Here is a 13499-nt window from a genome sequence, read left to right on the forward strand (position 1 = left end):
GCCAAGCTCCAGCGGCACCTCTGTGGGTGCAAGGCTGTGGGGAGGGGCCTTCTGGCTCACAGCCCTCCAGGCTGCCCACAGCCCCTAGGATGAGGTGCCACTTCCTCAAATGACTGTCAAGACTGGGATGGGGGCCGGGCACGGTGGCTCACTCCTGTAATCCCAGCACTCTGGGAGGCTAAGGCGGGCAAATCACTTGAGGTCAGGAGTCGGAGACCGGCCTGGCCGACATGGCGAAACCCCATCTCTACACTAAAAAATACAAAAAAAGCCGGGCGTGGTGGCGGGTGCCTGTAGTCCCAGCTACTCATGAGCCGAGGCAGGAGAATCGCTTGAAACTGGGAGGCAGAGGTTGCAGTGAGCCAAGATCGCACCATTGCACTCCAGCCTGGGCAACAGAGTGACACTTGGTCTCAAAAAAATAAAAAATAAAAAAGGCTCTGGATGTCTCCACGAACCCACCTGACCCCTTCCTGCTCCTGGGGCTCTCCTCTCCCACCCATGTGTCTACCCGTAGCCCCTGCCTGCCTTCAGGACTCAGCCCACAGCCCCTTCCACAAAGTCCCCTGGCAGGGCCCAGAGGCCTCTGCACTGTCTCATGGCCTCATTCCTGTGTCCTCAGCATCCAGTGAGACCTCAGGAGATGCCTGGGGAATGGTTGAAGGCTTTGGAGAGGTTGCTGCCCCCAGAATCCCAGCCAGAGGGCAGTTTATCCAGGAGCCCGGTGCCTCCTCTGTTGGGTGGGCGTGGCCTCAGAGGGCACCAACCAGAAGACACATGCTGTCACTGACATGCAGGCCCCCAGCGTTAGGGCAGGCAGGAGCTCTGGGTCTCTACCCCAGCTGTCCCAAACAGTGCACATGGACTAGGCTCCTCCCACGGGGCACTAGGCCAGGCCAGGGGTGTGGGGTGAGCCCCTGGGGAGCCCAGAGCAGGGTACACTCATGTCCCCACCATCCAAGGTGACATGTCTGTGCTGGAGACCCAGAGGGAGCTGGGCTGGCTGTCACTCCACCACAAGGCTGAGCAGGCTCCCCAGTGGGAGACAGGTTTGGGGAGGTGTCCAGGTTGAGGGCACAGTCAGGAGGGGCCATGTGTGCCTGAGTAGGGCAGGGGGAGGAGGGGGATGGCCAGTGGCCACAGGCCAGGCTGCCTGGCATGACCTGGAGGTTTCCTCAGGCTAAGGCCAGGCCCGTGTTAGATGCTGGGAGGGTGGGTGTGGCTGCAGAGGGGTCAACGTGGGGGCACTGACTAACCTCCGGCCATCCTCTCCAGGCCCAGTGACGAGCACCATCCGGAAGTGAAGGCTGATGGGTACGTGGACAACCTCGCAGAGGCAGTGGACCTGCTGCTGCAGCACGCCGACAAGTGATGGCCTCCTGGGAGAGCCCTGCCTCCTCCACCCCTGCCTCTCCTCCACCCCTGCCTCCCCTCCACCCGTGCCTCTCCTCCACCCGCCCAGGAGAGCCCCACCTCCTCCACCCCTGCCTCTCCTCCACCCCTGCCTCCCCTCCACCCGTGCCTCTCCTCCACCCGCCCAGGAGAGCCCCACCTCCTCCACCCCTGCCTCTCCTCCACCCCTGCCTCCCCTCCACCCCTGCCTCTCCTCCACCCGCCCAGGAGAGCCCCACCTCCTCCACCCCTGCCTCTCCTCCACCCCTGCCTCTCCTCCACCTGCCCCAGTGCCCAGACCAACCAAGGCCCTGACAGCCCTGCCTTCTGCCCTCTGTCCTGCATGGGCAGGCATTTGTTCCCTACCTGGGTGGCCTGCTCCCCTGCCTGGGCCCTGACTTCAGCTCCCTGTAGTGAAGTCCAGGAGGGTGGGACAGGCTTGTCAGGCCTCTGGGAATCTCCCAAATCCCAGAACTCACCACTCACCATGGGCACGTGGTCCTTTAAATGCAGTAAACTCCACCTAACCGGATTCAGGGGCACTGTGCCCACTGCCTCCTCTTCAGACTCTTTGCATTTCAGTGAAGAGCCTGGAAGAAACCCAGGGGCCTCCTATGCACAGATCTTGCAGCCCAGAACCAAGTCAGCCTCCCTGCGACTGCCAAGGCACACTGCCCACCACCCCACCCCCGAAACAATGCCAGCCCGCTGCTTTTTCTATCCTCCCAGTCACCTTTGCAGACAAAGACCAGGCGCAGCTCCCGAGGGCACTGTGAAGGCTCCCATGCCACACAGTGAGAACTGTAGCCTCTGCGTCCAAGGCACACAGGGTACTTTCTGGACCCACTGCTGGACAGACTTGAAGGTGTCATGCCCGGTGTGTGCAGGAGGAAACTAACAGTTCAGTAAACTCTGCCTTGACCAGCAGCCTTTGACTCAGGCTTTGACTGCTAGGAAGAACCGTATGGGGGAGGCCACCAGCAGGGTCTGGGCCACTGTCTCTAGTCCTGCCTTATGCTTGAGCCACTGAATATCAGAGGTGCGAGGGACAAGGGCCCTGAAATACCTCACCTGCTCCAGCCCCTTCACTTAGCAGATGGGGAAACTGAGGCCCAGAGGGGCCAGTGAGCTGCTGTTGGCCCTATCTGGAACAAGGCAGTCCAGGGCAAACTTTGGCACTGCCTTCCCTAACGGAACAGCCTGTGGCCTGGTGGTGGTGAGCTTTGCTTTCCCGACCAAGGGCGCGGCGGCCTTCCCACAGGGGCCCTGGGAACAAATCACTCATAACTGAAGTTTCAGGTTTCAGAATCAGTCAGCTGAACAGATAACTTGATTGCTCCATTTCTCCCCAAATCAGTTCAGAAGCTACTGATAACCCTTGAGAGACTGCTTCTTTATTTTATTTTATTATTATTTTTATTTTTGAAATGGAGTTTTGCTCTCGTTGCCCAGGCTGGAGGGCACTGGCATGATCTCAGCTCACTGCAACCTCCGCCTCCTGGGTTCAAGCTATTCTCCCGCCTCAGCCTCCCGAGTAGCTGGGATTATAGGTGCCCGCCACCACGCCTGGCTAATTTTTTGTATTTTTAGTAGAGACAGGGTTTCACCATGTTGGTCAGGCTGGTCTCGAACTCCCAACCTCAGGTGATCCGCCCACCTCGGCCTTCCAAAGTGCTGGTATTACAGGCATGAGCCACCGCGCCCGGCCTGGAGAGCGCTTCTTATGAGAGAAGCCATGGGTCTCCGGAACAGGATTTCCACCACATGAAGGTGGACGATAAGAAAGTGTGGGACCCACGCCGGGGAGGGGCAAGTACAGCCCCCGCAAGGCCGCCCATTAAATCAGGATTAGGGGAAACGGTGACAGTCTTTTCAGCAAGATGAGAGGCCACCAGCCAGGCCAGTGTCACTGGATTTGAGGGAGGGCCATTTGGCCCCTTAGTTGGAAAATATGTAGATGGCTGGCTCCTTGATGGAGTCCCCTGATGGCAGCTCCTTAGGAGACAATACAGGACGTTCAGGCGGCGGCTGCAGTTCAGTGGCAGCCTGGAGGGGCTGTGCGTGATGCTGGGCTGTGCGTGATGCCGGGCTGTGCGTGATGCCGGGCTGTGCGTGATGCCGGGTTTGTGGGTGATGCCGAGTTTGTGGGTGATGCCGGGCTGCGGGTGATGCCAGGTTTGTGTGTGATGTCGGGTTTGTGTGTGATGCCGGGCTGCGGGTGATGCCGGGCTGTGCGTGATGCCGGGTTTGTGTGTGATGCCGGGCTGCGGGTGATGCCGGGGCTGTGTGTGATGCCGGGGCTGTGTGTGATGCCGGGTTTGTGTGTGATGCCGGGTTTGTGTGTGATGCCGGGTTTGTGTGTGATGCCGGGTTTGTGTGTGATGCCGGGCTGTGCGTGATGCCGGGCTGCGGGTGATGCCGGGCTGCGGGTGATGCCGGGCTGTGCGTGATGCCGGGCTGTGCGTGATGCCGGGCTGTGCGTGATGCCGGGTTTGTGTGTGATGCCGGGCTGCGGGTGATGCCGGGGCTGTGTGTGATGCCGGGGCTGTGTGTGATGCCGGGTTTGTGTGTGATGCCGGGTTTGTGTGTGATGTCGGGTTTGTGTGTGATGCCGGGTTTGTGTGTGATGCCGGGCTGTGCGTGATGCCGGGCTGCGGGTGATGCCGGGCTGTGGGTGATGCCGGGCTGTGCGTGATGCCGGGCTGTGGGTGATGCCGGGCTGTGGGTGATGCCGGGCTGTGCGTGATGCCGGGCTGTGCGTGATGCCGGGCTGTGCGTGATGCCGGGCTGTGGGTGATGCCAGTTTGTTTGTAGGTCTTTAGTTTTTTCTTTCTTTTGTGTTTAATGGGGAAGCTTCCTGCCAAGACAGCAACCCCTCTGGGGGAAGGAGTTCAAGCTGAGACCTTTTTTTTTTTTTTTTTTTTTGAGACGGAGTCTCGCTCTGTCGCCCAGGCTGGAGTGCAGTGGCCAATCTCGGCTCACTGCAAACTCCGCCTCCCGGGTTCACACCATTCCCCTGCCTCAGCCTCCCGAGTGGCTGGGACTACAGGTGCCTGCCGCCACGCCCGGCTAATTTTTTGTATTTTTTAGTAGAGACAGGGTTTCACCGTGCTAGCCAAGATGGTCTCGATCTCCTGACCTTGTGATCCGCCTGCCTCGGCCTCCCAAAGTGCTGAGATTACAGGCGTGAGCCACTGCGCCCAGCCGAGACCTCCTCTTTCAAGTTGCTACCCAGGAGTGGGGTGCCCAGAGGGACAGCCCCTGGAGGTGCAGCCCCCTGCTTTGTTGGGGTGGGAGCATGCCGCCCTCTGAGCCGCGGTGGGCTCAGTGAAGTGGGTGTTGTCATCCTTCCCACTGCACGGGTCTAGAGTCTGGGGTGCGGTGAGCTAGCGGCTTGCTGAGGGCCAACAGTTAGTGAGGGGTGGAGCTGCGACTTGCAGGAAGGTCCAGCCCCGCCTCCCAGGCCCTTTCTAGCCCCTTCCGCTGCCGTGCTGCTTCCCACCCTTGCCTGGAATCCTCCTGTGGGGGACGCATGTGGTGGCCCCTGTGGCTGACTTTCCGGCTGAGCCGGGGCACCAGTGTCCTCACTCTAGAGATGAGCTCTTCTGAGGGGTGAGGTCCAGCCACACCTGTGGTGGGGCGGTGTAGCCCCTGAGCCTGTTACCCCGTCTATAAAACAGGGGGATTCACTTCTTTTACAGGCACTTCCTGGCCCTGCGGGGTTCCCTGTCTCTGGCTGGAGCTGATGAGCCGTGGCGTGATGCTTGCCTGGGGGTCGGTGTTGCCTAGAAGTGAGGAATGACCTCCTTCACCCCTGGCTCCTTCCGGCAGCCTGGCCACTTCCACCATGTGGAGGGGGCCCGGGCCCTGGCAGAGACGGTGTGGAACCGCCGGCCGCATGCGGGGCTGGAGTTCGGGGCTGCCAATGGGCTAAGGCCCTGTGTTCAACACATGTCGTGGAACTGTCGTGAAAAAAAGACTCAGGACCACAGGTCCGGGGCGCTCCCAGGGGTCTTTCCCACCGAGGCTGGGAGTGAGCAGCAGCCTAGGCCCAGCCACACCTCCCAGGCTCGGGAGCTGCCAGGCCAGGCAACCGTGAGGGGTAGCAGGGTGGGGGGTGGAGGGGAGGGCAGGGAGAGCAGGCCTCTCGGGCCTCACCCACCCTTGCACCTTCCAGCTCTAGGGCCCACACAGTACCAAGCCCTGGGCTCAATGTACCACTTATGAAAACTCAATTCAAATTGGCTTAGTGCAACAATGTATTCGGTGGTCTCACATGACTTGAACATCCAGGCCTGGCTGGGTCTGGGGTCCCAATCGCTGTCACGGGAACCCCATCTCTTCCCATTGCAGCTACTTGGCAGGTGGCGGGATGTCCCCCAGCCACCGACTTCCCCCTGCCTGCTCAGCAACCCCAGGGCCTGCAGAAAAGGCCCACGAGACTCAGACTGGCAAAGAGACTAGGCGGACCAGGAACAGGGGCGCAGTCTCCGTCCCACCCAAACCCTAACCAGACAGAAGATGGCACGTTGTGCCAGACGGAGGACGGATGCCAGCGAGGGTCCATGCCCTCACTGCCAACAAGGCTGGGAACTGGGCCAAGTGAAGCAGAGGCCTCCATGTCAGATGTGAGCGCCACTGGCCCAGGTGACTGCAGTTCTTCCCTCCTTCCGTTCGGCTTGAGCCCTCCGGAGGATCGGAAAGGCTGAGGCCTGACCTGGTGCCGCTGCCCTGGGTGGGTCTGTCCTGCTGGTCGGTTCCTGCCCCTCTCGGGGAGGTTGGCTGGTGGCTGGCAGGTGGAAAGCCTCCTGTGTTCGCCTCAGGGCAGAGGTGGGGACACAGGGCGGGACGGGCGAGTGTGGTGCCCCTCTGGGGTGGGTGCTCTTGGGTCCGCCTCCCGTGCCAGAGTGCGTGTCAACAGTTCCAGCTGCCCCTCAGAACTGTCCTGGTTTAGGAGGTGAACACACGGGGCAGCCTACATTCTACATGGTTTTTTTTAACATTATAAAAGCAGCATGTGTTATTACAGGAAATTTAACAGAAGTATATAAAAAGAAACCAGAAGTCACCCGGGAGTCTGAGCACTGTGCTCTCTGGGGCCTTTCCTTCCGGCCTTCTTCCTTCCAGCCCTTTCCCTGCACACTGGACAGAGTGGCTGAGTCTCTCTCGTAAGCCCACAGGGTTATGATCGCTGTGCAGATAAGGAGACTACACGTGTGCCCCATGTCAGAAGCACCTGTGCCTGGCCTGGGCACTGCACTGGGGGTGAGGCCTGGGGCCAGGCCCCACGTGGGGGCAGAACGGAGCTGCTATCCAGCCAGGGACCTCATCTAGGGATTGGGGGCAGCAAGGGGCTGGTAAGGGCCAGAGGTAATTCCAGGGCCACTCTGTGCCCTACCCTCAGGTGGGGCACAAGGGTGGGGGCACTGCGCTTGGTAGAAGTCCCCCGCCAGCCCCTGGCCCACCAGTCATCTGTCAGATACGGAGGCAGGGGTGAGGGTGTGCTGGGGAAGTCAATGCATCCAGCCTTGGGTAAGGCAGGGCTGCAGGGACGGCAGTGAGGACAAGGGGCTCACCTCCCCCCAGCAGCCCCACTTCACGTGTTTCTTGAGTTCAGTGCTCATAGACTTAAAAAAAAAAAAAAAAATCTTGCTAAAAGCAAAAACCAAAAGAAAAGTGGGGGCTACAGAGCCTCATTCCCAGAGGGGCTGCTCTGGCCCTAACAAGCATTCTAGGCCAGACTTCCATGGGCAGATTGTGTGGGCAAGTGTTGAGTTATGGAAATCAAGCAAACCTCTCCACGCCTGTCCTCCAGGCCGCAAACACCCCCTTCTTTCTCCTGAGTCCGGGTAAGCAGAGGGCCATGCACGGAGACGGTGGGCCACGCTGGGCTGGGCTTCGTGCTTCTGGGGCCCCCGCAACTCACGCAGCAGAAGTCTGCACTGTGCTGCCTGCAGCGGGGGCAGAAACCCGGAGCCGGTGAGCCTGTCTGTGCCACCTCAGCTACCCTGGTGGGTGGGTGGGTGGTGGGGGCCATCCCAGGCCCCTCAGGGCTGCAGGCCGGGCTGGGCCCATCTCCGCACACTGCTGTGCGGCCTCACCTCCCAGCGCTGTGGAAGGCTGAGCTGCTGTGCTCGGAAGGGCAGACTCCTCCATGGCTTCTAACTCAAATGACACAAGGAGTGTCTCCCCGCTGCTGTCCTGGGGCTCCTGGCCCTAGAAGGGCTCCCCATGATGCAGCTGTGGCCATGGGCAGCCTTCCCCCGTCCCCCGGCCTCTCCACAGCTCTGTGATGTCTGCTAGCCCCATTTTATCGATTCAGACCCCGAGGCTTGGAGGGGACAGAAGGGTCCAGTCTAGGTCTCTCTGAGCCCAGAGCTAATGCTCCTGTGAGCAGGGGGACCTGCCAGTTCACCACACCCGACAGAAACCACACAGCTGGCACCAGGCACTTGGGTATTGAACCAGGAAGCTTTATTTACACAGTAAAAGTAACAAGCAAATTCCTGAGAGACTAGAGCGGCTGGAGTGCAAGCCACGGCCTGTGCGGGGAGGCCAGGCTGCAGGGGCGGGCAGACCCTGGGCCCCGGGTCTACGCTTTCTGGTCGCCACACTTCCTGAAGCTCGGCAACACCCACAACGTCCAGCTCAGGGAAGCCCCTGCAGCCCCAGAAACAGCCTATGTGCTATCTGTCGCCCCAGCCCCCAGGACAGCTTCCCCACACACTGAAAACACAAATCATTTGCCAAAAAGACTATGCTAGAAGGTCAGACTATCCTATCTAGGCTACAAGATCTCCACTTCGGTCTGCCATTAAAAAAAAAATCTCTTCTTTTCTCTTTAAAGAGGCATGACAGAGGGGTTTGACCAACAGCGTGGACATGGCAAGGTGTGGCATCATTGCCAGTGTGGGGCCAGAGGGTGCCCGAGCCCCGGTGCGCGGCCAGCCTGCTGCATCCCTGCCGGCTGACGTCTGGAGTGACCGTCATTCCAGTGACCACCCCCATAGCCACAGACGGCACGTCAGTGGAAACGGGGGTGCAGCAGGCATGACACCAAGGCAGAGCCCGCAGCAGGGGGCCCGGGGTTCCACAGCTAGGGAAGCTTGCTCAGACAGGCAGCACACCCAGGGCACGGCCACTCACGCCCCCGCACCAGGAGACCCATTTGGAAGTTAGGGTTTGTTTTGTTTTCTTTTTAATGTGGACTTCCCCTTTATTTAAATTTTCTTTCAGTGTACAAATTCACAAAACTGGCTACAAAAATTTGGTTGAAAAGTAAGGCTTTCTGAGAATGAAAATCTGTACGTCTGGTCAGAACAAGCTCCCCACGGGCCCAGGTGCACGTCTGCCCGTGCAACTCCGGCCTCCACCGCGAGTAAGGCAAGAGGGTATGGCAACGAAAATGGCGAGGCTGCGGCCCCAGCCCCTGGGCCCCACGGGTGGACGGCAGCCCCTGGCAGTTTGGTGGCTTTGGAATGAGTGGGGTGCATGTGGCACTAAGCCCCTCCCCGCCCCCCCGGCTTTCCTGCAGGCTTAGCCCGCTCTTTAGGACCCCATGAGCAGGCAGATGGCCTGGCACGGCTTGCTTCTGGCTCTGCCCTTCCTCAGTCTCCCCTCAGAGGCAGGGTTTGTGGGCAAGGCTGTGACAAAAGTAAGGCTCCTGCCACTGCCCCCAGCTGGGGCCATCATGCTGGTGGGGGTGAGCTGTCTGCCTGCTGCCCATGGGGACACCAATGTGGGGGGCACCTCCTAGGCGAACCTCCCTCCCAGAGGACTGAGATCAGAAGTCCTGGGGCCAGCAGGGTGGAGTGCAGGAACAGGCTGCTCCGGGCAGTGTGGCAGCTTGGATGATGGGGTGGCACCTTATAGATAGGGTCTACTCTCTCCAGTCAAAACACAAACATGAAACCAGCTAAAGGCCATTTCTTTCTCTAAGCAGAAGGGATAGCCACCATTTTCTCCCCTGACTGCTGCGTGGTGGGTACAGGCCAGGCAGGCGGGGTTTGAGGAAGCTGGGTCATTTCTGCCTAAGCGCCCTGGGGCTGGGCTTAACTGGTCGATGGGACCAGCTTGCGGGGAGGTGGGGAGGTGGCTGTGACTCAGCCAGCTCCACAGCTTGTCCCTTCCTGCCACCAGGCCTGAATGGGGAGGTGGCAGGCAAGGTTTGAGGGCAGGTCACCCACACCCCAGTCCCACGACATATACCTGTCACCATGTGCCTCCCACCCCAGCCCTAAGCAAAGGTAGCTGGGGGCTGCTGCATGCCTCAGCTGGCACCGTCCGCCTCCCTCACTGCCTCTGCCTTCCACAGGAAGGCCTGCTATAGAAGCTGTGTGCCCTCGGTGGCCACACCAGGCATGTGGTGCCAGGACCCCCCACGCCCAATGGTACTCTGGGGGCAAGACATGGCCATGTGCTCTCCACATTCACCCAACAACTGCCCTGGCCGCCTCCATATTTGCTCTGAGAAGACATGGTCTCCATGACCCCCCAGGCAGGGACAGGCCAAGATGTCTCTGTCTGCTCAGAGCCACCAGCTCTTGGGTTCGGCTGTCCGGGATCACAAGTAGACATGCCTCCGGCAGGAGCTACAGCAACCAGAGGTGAGCTGGTTCCCCAGCTCTGGGACCTGCCCAGTGCCCAGCATACCCCATGTGTCAGCCACCTGAGCTGGCAACACCATCTCTCAGGGCTGTGGGGCTGGGGGCTTTCTGCCAGCTCCTTAAAGCTGATTTTTTAAGAAGTGCCACCCACATATTGGGAACTTGAACCACCATCCTTTTGATGTAGTAAAAAAATAAGATTTAAACAACGTTTCCCAAAAAGCATCTTTCTTGAGGAGAAAGAAGGTGAGAAGCATCTGGACTCAACCTGCAGAAGCGAAGCGTTCACTCGTCCATGAAGACGAGCAAAAGCAAAGTGACTACAAAAGTGCTTTGAACGCGCGTGTCAGCCAACGCAAGGGAGCGCACCAGTTATTTTTAGCCTTATGGGAAAATGAGCCACTTGCTCCTAAGCCAGCCCAATTGCTATTGTTTGCAGAAGACGTCAAATTCGCTAAAAGCCAGATTCCCATAGAGCAGAGCCCATGTGGTGGTGTCTGCAAGGCAGCCGGAGAGGAGCTACAAACCCTGAGAGGAGAGCAAACCCTCAGGGGGCTAGGCTCCTCGGATGCCCCAGGGTGAGGAGCCAGGGCGGGGTAGGGGCAGGGAGCATGAATCCAGCTTTGTGCCGGTGGCTGGGCCTACAACAGAGATGCAGCCCTCAGGACTGGGCTCCCCCTAAGCTGACAAGGGCGTGGGCTTGTCTTGAGGTGGGTGATGTGCCCTGGTTACAGCCAGCAGTCCTCAAGGACAAATGGGAGGTGTCTGGAATCCTGCAGGGGCCCCTGCAGAGTGGCCAGCGGACGCCCTTCACCCCTGAGTGTGCACAGGGCCCTCATCTGCCCACCTGCTCGCAGCTCCCGTCTCCCGAGGCCGTTTTCAAGAGGCTGCCCTGGTATCGTGCCATCCCTACACTCACCGGAACCAACCACGCTTATCACTCAGTGACCAGTCAGCCACAGAGAAGGGCTGCCATCTGCTAACCCTGCCCCAACGGTGGCAGAGCCATGGGGTCAGCCTCTCCATGCTGTAGGAGAGGCAAGCGAGTCCGTCTTTTCAGCCAACAGATCCACCAAATTTCTACCCAACACGGGAGGCCCTAACAAGCACCCTCCAAATCGTTCCTTGGGCCCGAGACTCCGGACATGGCTTACCCTCTGGAGGGCCAGTCCAGCACCCCAGGGATTCTGTCTCTCACATTGGAATTAAGGCCAAATGGTTCTGGTGTTACAGAAGGAAGCGTCTCCCGAACCTTCCCAAGCCTGAAGCAGGGAGACCTGGGAGAGAAGGCACGGAGTAAAACTGAGTGAAAGAAGCTGCGGGGCCGACTCCCCAAAAGTGAACCTGAGTGAGGCCAAGAAGGGCCCTGACATAGCAGATGGCCCCTGGCCCCCACCCCAGGCCCTCCCTGACAGCCCCCACCAGGGGGATACAGAGCGGTGCCCAGCTCTGCCGGGGACAACAGAGACTGCCCAACATCCCACAGGGAAAGAGGCAGAAAAGACGCAAACTTCAAAGCTGTCCTCTGGGCTGCAGTAGTTCTGTGGACCTGGTGGCTGCCACGCTCGGGGAGCCGGTGAGAGGCTGACACACCCGCTGTATGACACAGCCAGGCCAGGCTCTCCCCCAGGCAACAGGTGGGCTCCCTCTCTGGGACCCGACACCACTCAGGAAGCTTTCATCAGGCCCACGAGTTGGGCTCCCCTTCAAGGGCCCACCTAGTGCCCAGAGTGGGGGCTGTCGATGCCAGCACACCCCAGCCCTGCCTGGGCCCACACCCCCTCAGTTCTTCTCTATCTGCTCAATGTCCAACTCGCCGTCCAGGGAGCAGAGGCTGTTCCCAGGGGCCCCGCGGTCCCGCCAGGCTGCAGCCGGCTCCGCTCTCCTGCCACAATCCTCGTCCAGGGCGCAGCTGTCTGACTCCTCACAGGACAGGTCCTCCTGGCAGGCGAGGTGGTCGTCGAAGGAAGGGGGAAGAGGCTCAGGGACCGGGGTCCCAGCGGGGGTCCTGCCCCCTGGGCCAGAGGCTGAGAGCAGGGCGGTCCAGGCCCTGGTGTTGCTGACGTGGCGGGCGAAGGGGCTCTGGGGACCGCAGTCCTCTGTCCCTGCGCTCAGGCAGCTGAGGCTGCTGAAGGTCTGACAGTTCTGTGGAGGGGCAGACACACAGGTTACTAAGGGTTACTCCCCTCCCGCAGCCCCAGGACTGCACACCCCACAAAGCGACTAGACCACCAGGCTGTGGCAAGACCAATCAAGTCCCGGGTTCCTCCTATCCAGGCAAGGACGGGCCCATGAGCAATGTACTCATGAAGATGCACCTCCGGCCAATGAGCGCTCTGTGCTCATAAAGACACGCGCAATTCCACTATTCACCTACTAACTCGGCAAAGCACACAAATTTGATGCAGACCCAGTTCTGGGGGGCTGTGGTGAAACAGGAATGCTCCTAACACTTCGTCCACAGCCTTTCTGAAGCGCAACCTGGGGAAAATATATCCAATTCCTTGATCAGGTAATTTCACTACTTGGATTTTTATCTTAAGAAAACATTCTAAGATGTGTGTAAAAATTTGGCAACATACCATTAAATGGAAAAGAAGAGAGTAACCCAAACGCCCTACAATGGTGGTGAAATCAATGATGTTTTTCAAGCAGGGACCTCTATGCAAACATAACTGACGTGCCGCGATACTTCCCTTGAGAAGGGATCTGACTTTCAGGAAACCCAGGCTGTAACTGCCCCACACAGGGCGACACGACGCCCGCTCTACCCACTCTCCACAACCAGAGTGGGAGCCGCAGGCTAGAAGGGGCCGAGCTGAAGTCCTGAGCCTGGTGTATAACAGAGCCATGCAGGGAGCTGGGGAAACATGAGTTCTCGGCCTCACCTGGAGACGCAGAGTCTCTAGAAGGGAGTGGTCCTGTACCCTCCACAGGTGCTGGGGACTGGGAGGACTGATCTGCTGAGGAGGGGCCAGGCTCCAGGTTCTGGTGCTCACCAGCTGGGGGCCTCATCTGGAAGAGGTGCATGATGCTCCCTGCCTGCCTTGCTGGGCCCTTTGAGGCCCCAGAGAGAGAGTAGGCTGCGCAGAAGCTTCTCCGCTCACCAAGTGTGCTCCCTCTGTGTGCTCCCAGGCTGGCCTGGGGCAGGAGGCAGCCTGGGGCCTGCCCGAGCGGCAGGCAGAGCTTGAACAGGATTTCAAGGGTACGCAGGCCAGTTCTGCTTGGCGTCAGCTGCCAGCAATGGGGGTAGGGCTGACACTGTGCACAAGTGGGTGCAGTTCAACGCCTGCTCCCAGGGTGGAGCACAAAATCCAGCCTTCTCCTCAGAATGATGCACACGCCACAGACAGGACAGAGGCTGAGACAGTGAGGGGCACTCCCTGCGCAGTCCTGGATATCCCCAACCGGACTGCAGCAACGAGGTCGAATACCAGAGGGGAGCGAGGGAAGAGCTACGCACAGAGGGCAGGGGGGAATTCCAGCCTTTAGTTTCTTCCC

General features: G+C 59.6%; 2 protein-coding genes across 5 annotated transcripts in view; one reads left to right on the plus strand and one right to left on the minus strand.

The window, feature by feature from the left end:
- Positions 1 to 2319, plus strand: part of LHPP (phospholysine phosphohistidine inorganic pyrophosphate phosphatase) — a 154784-nt gene extending 152465 nt beyond the window's left edge. For both annotated transcript variants that reach the window (XM_016919563.4, XM_016919565.4), the window contains one exon: positions 1276 to 2319. In XM_016919563.4, coding sequence (XP_016775052.1) covers positions 1276 to 1372 — 97 coding nt within the window. In that variant the 3' untranslated portion in view covers positions 1373 to 2319. The remainder of the gene's footprint in view (positions 1 to 1275) is intronic.
- A 5525-nt stretch (positions 2320 to 7844) lies between these two features.
- The window catches only part of FAM53B (family with sequence similarity 53 member B), a 126309-nt gene continuing 120654 nt past the window's right edge, over positions 7845 to 13499 (minus strand). For all 3 annotated transcript variants that reach the window (XM_054659955.2, XM_063781196.1, XM_016919569.4), the window contains one exon: positions 7845 to 12143. In XM_054659955.2, the coding sequence (XP_054515930.1) occupies positions 11781 to 12143 (363 nt within the window). In that variant the 3' untranslated portion in view covers positions 7845 to 11780. The remainder of the gene's footprint in view (positions 12144 to 13499) is intronic.

The sequence above is a fragment of the Pan troglodytes genome, chromosome 8 (assembly GCF_028858775.2).
Source record: "Pan troglodytes isolate AG18354 chromosome 8, NHGRI_mPanTro3-v2.0_pri, whole genome shotgun sequence".
Taxonomy (NCBI): Eukaryota; Metazoa; Chordata; class Mammalia; order Primates; family Hominidae; genus Pan; species Pan troglodytes.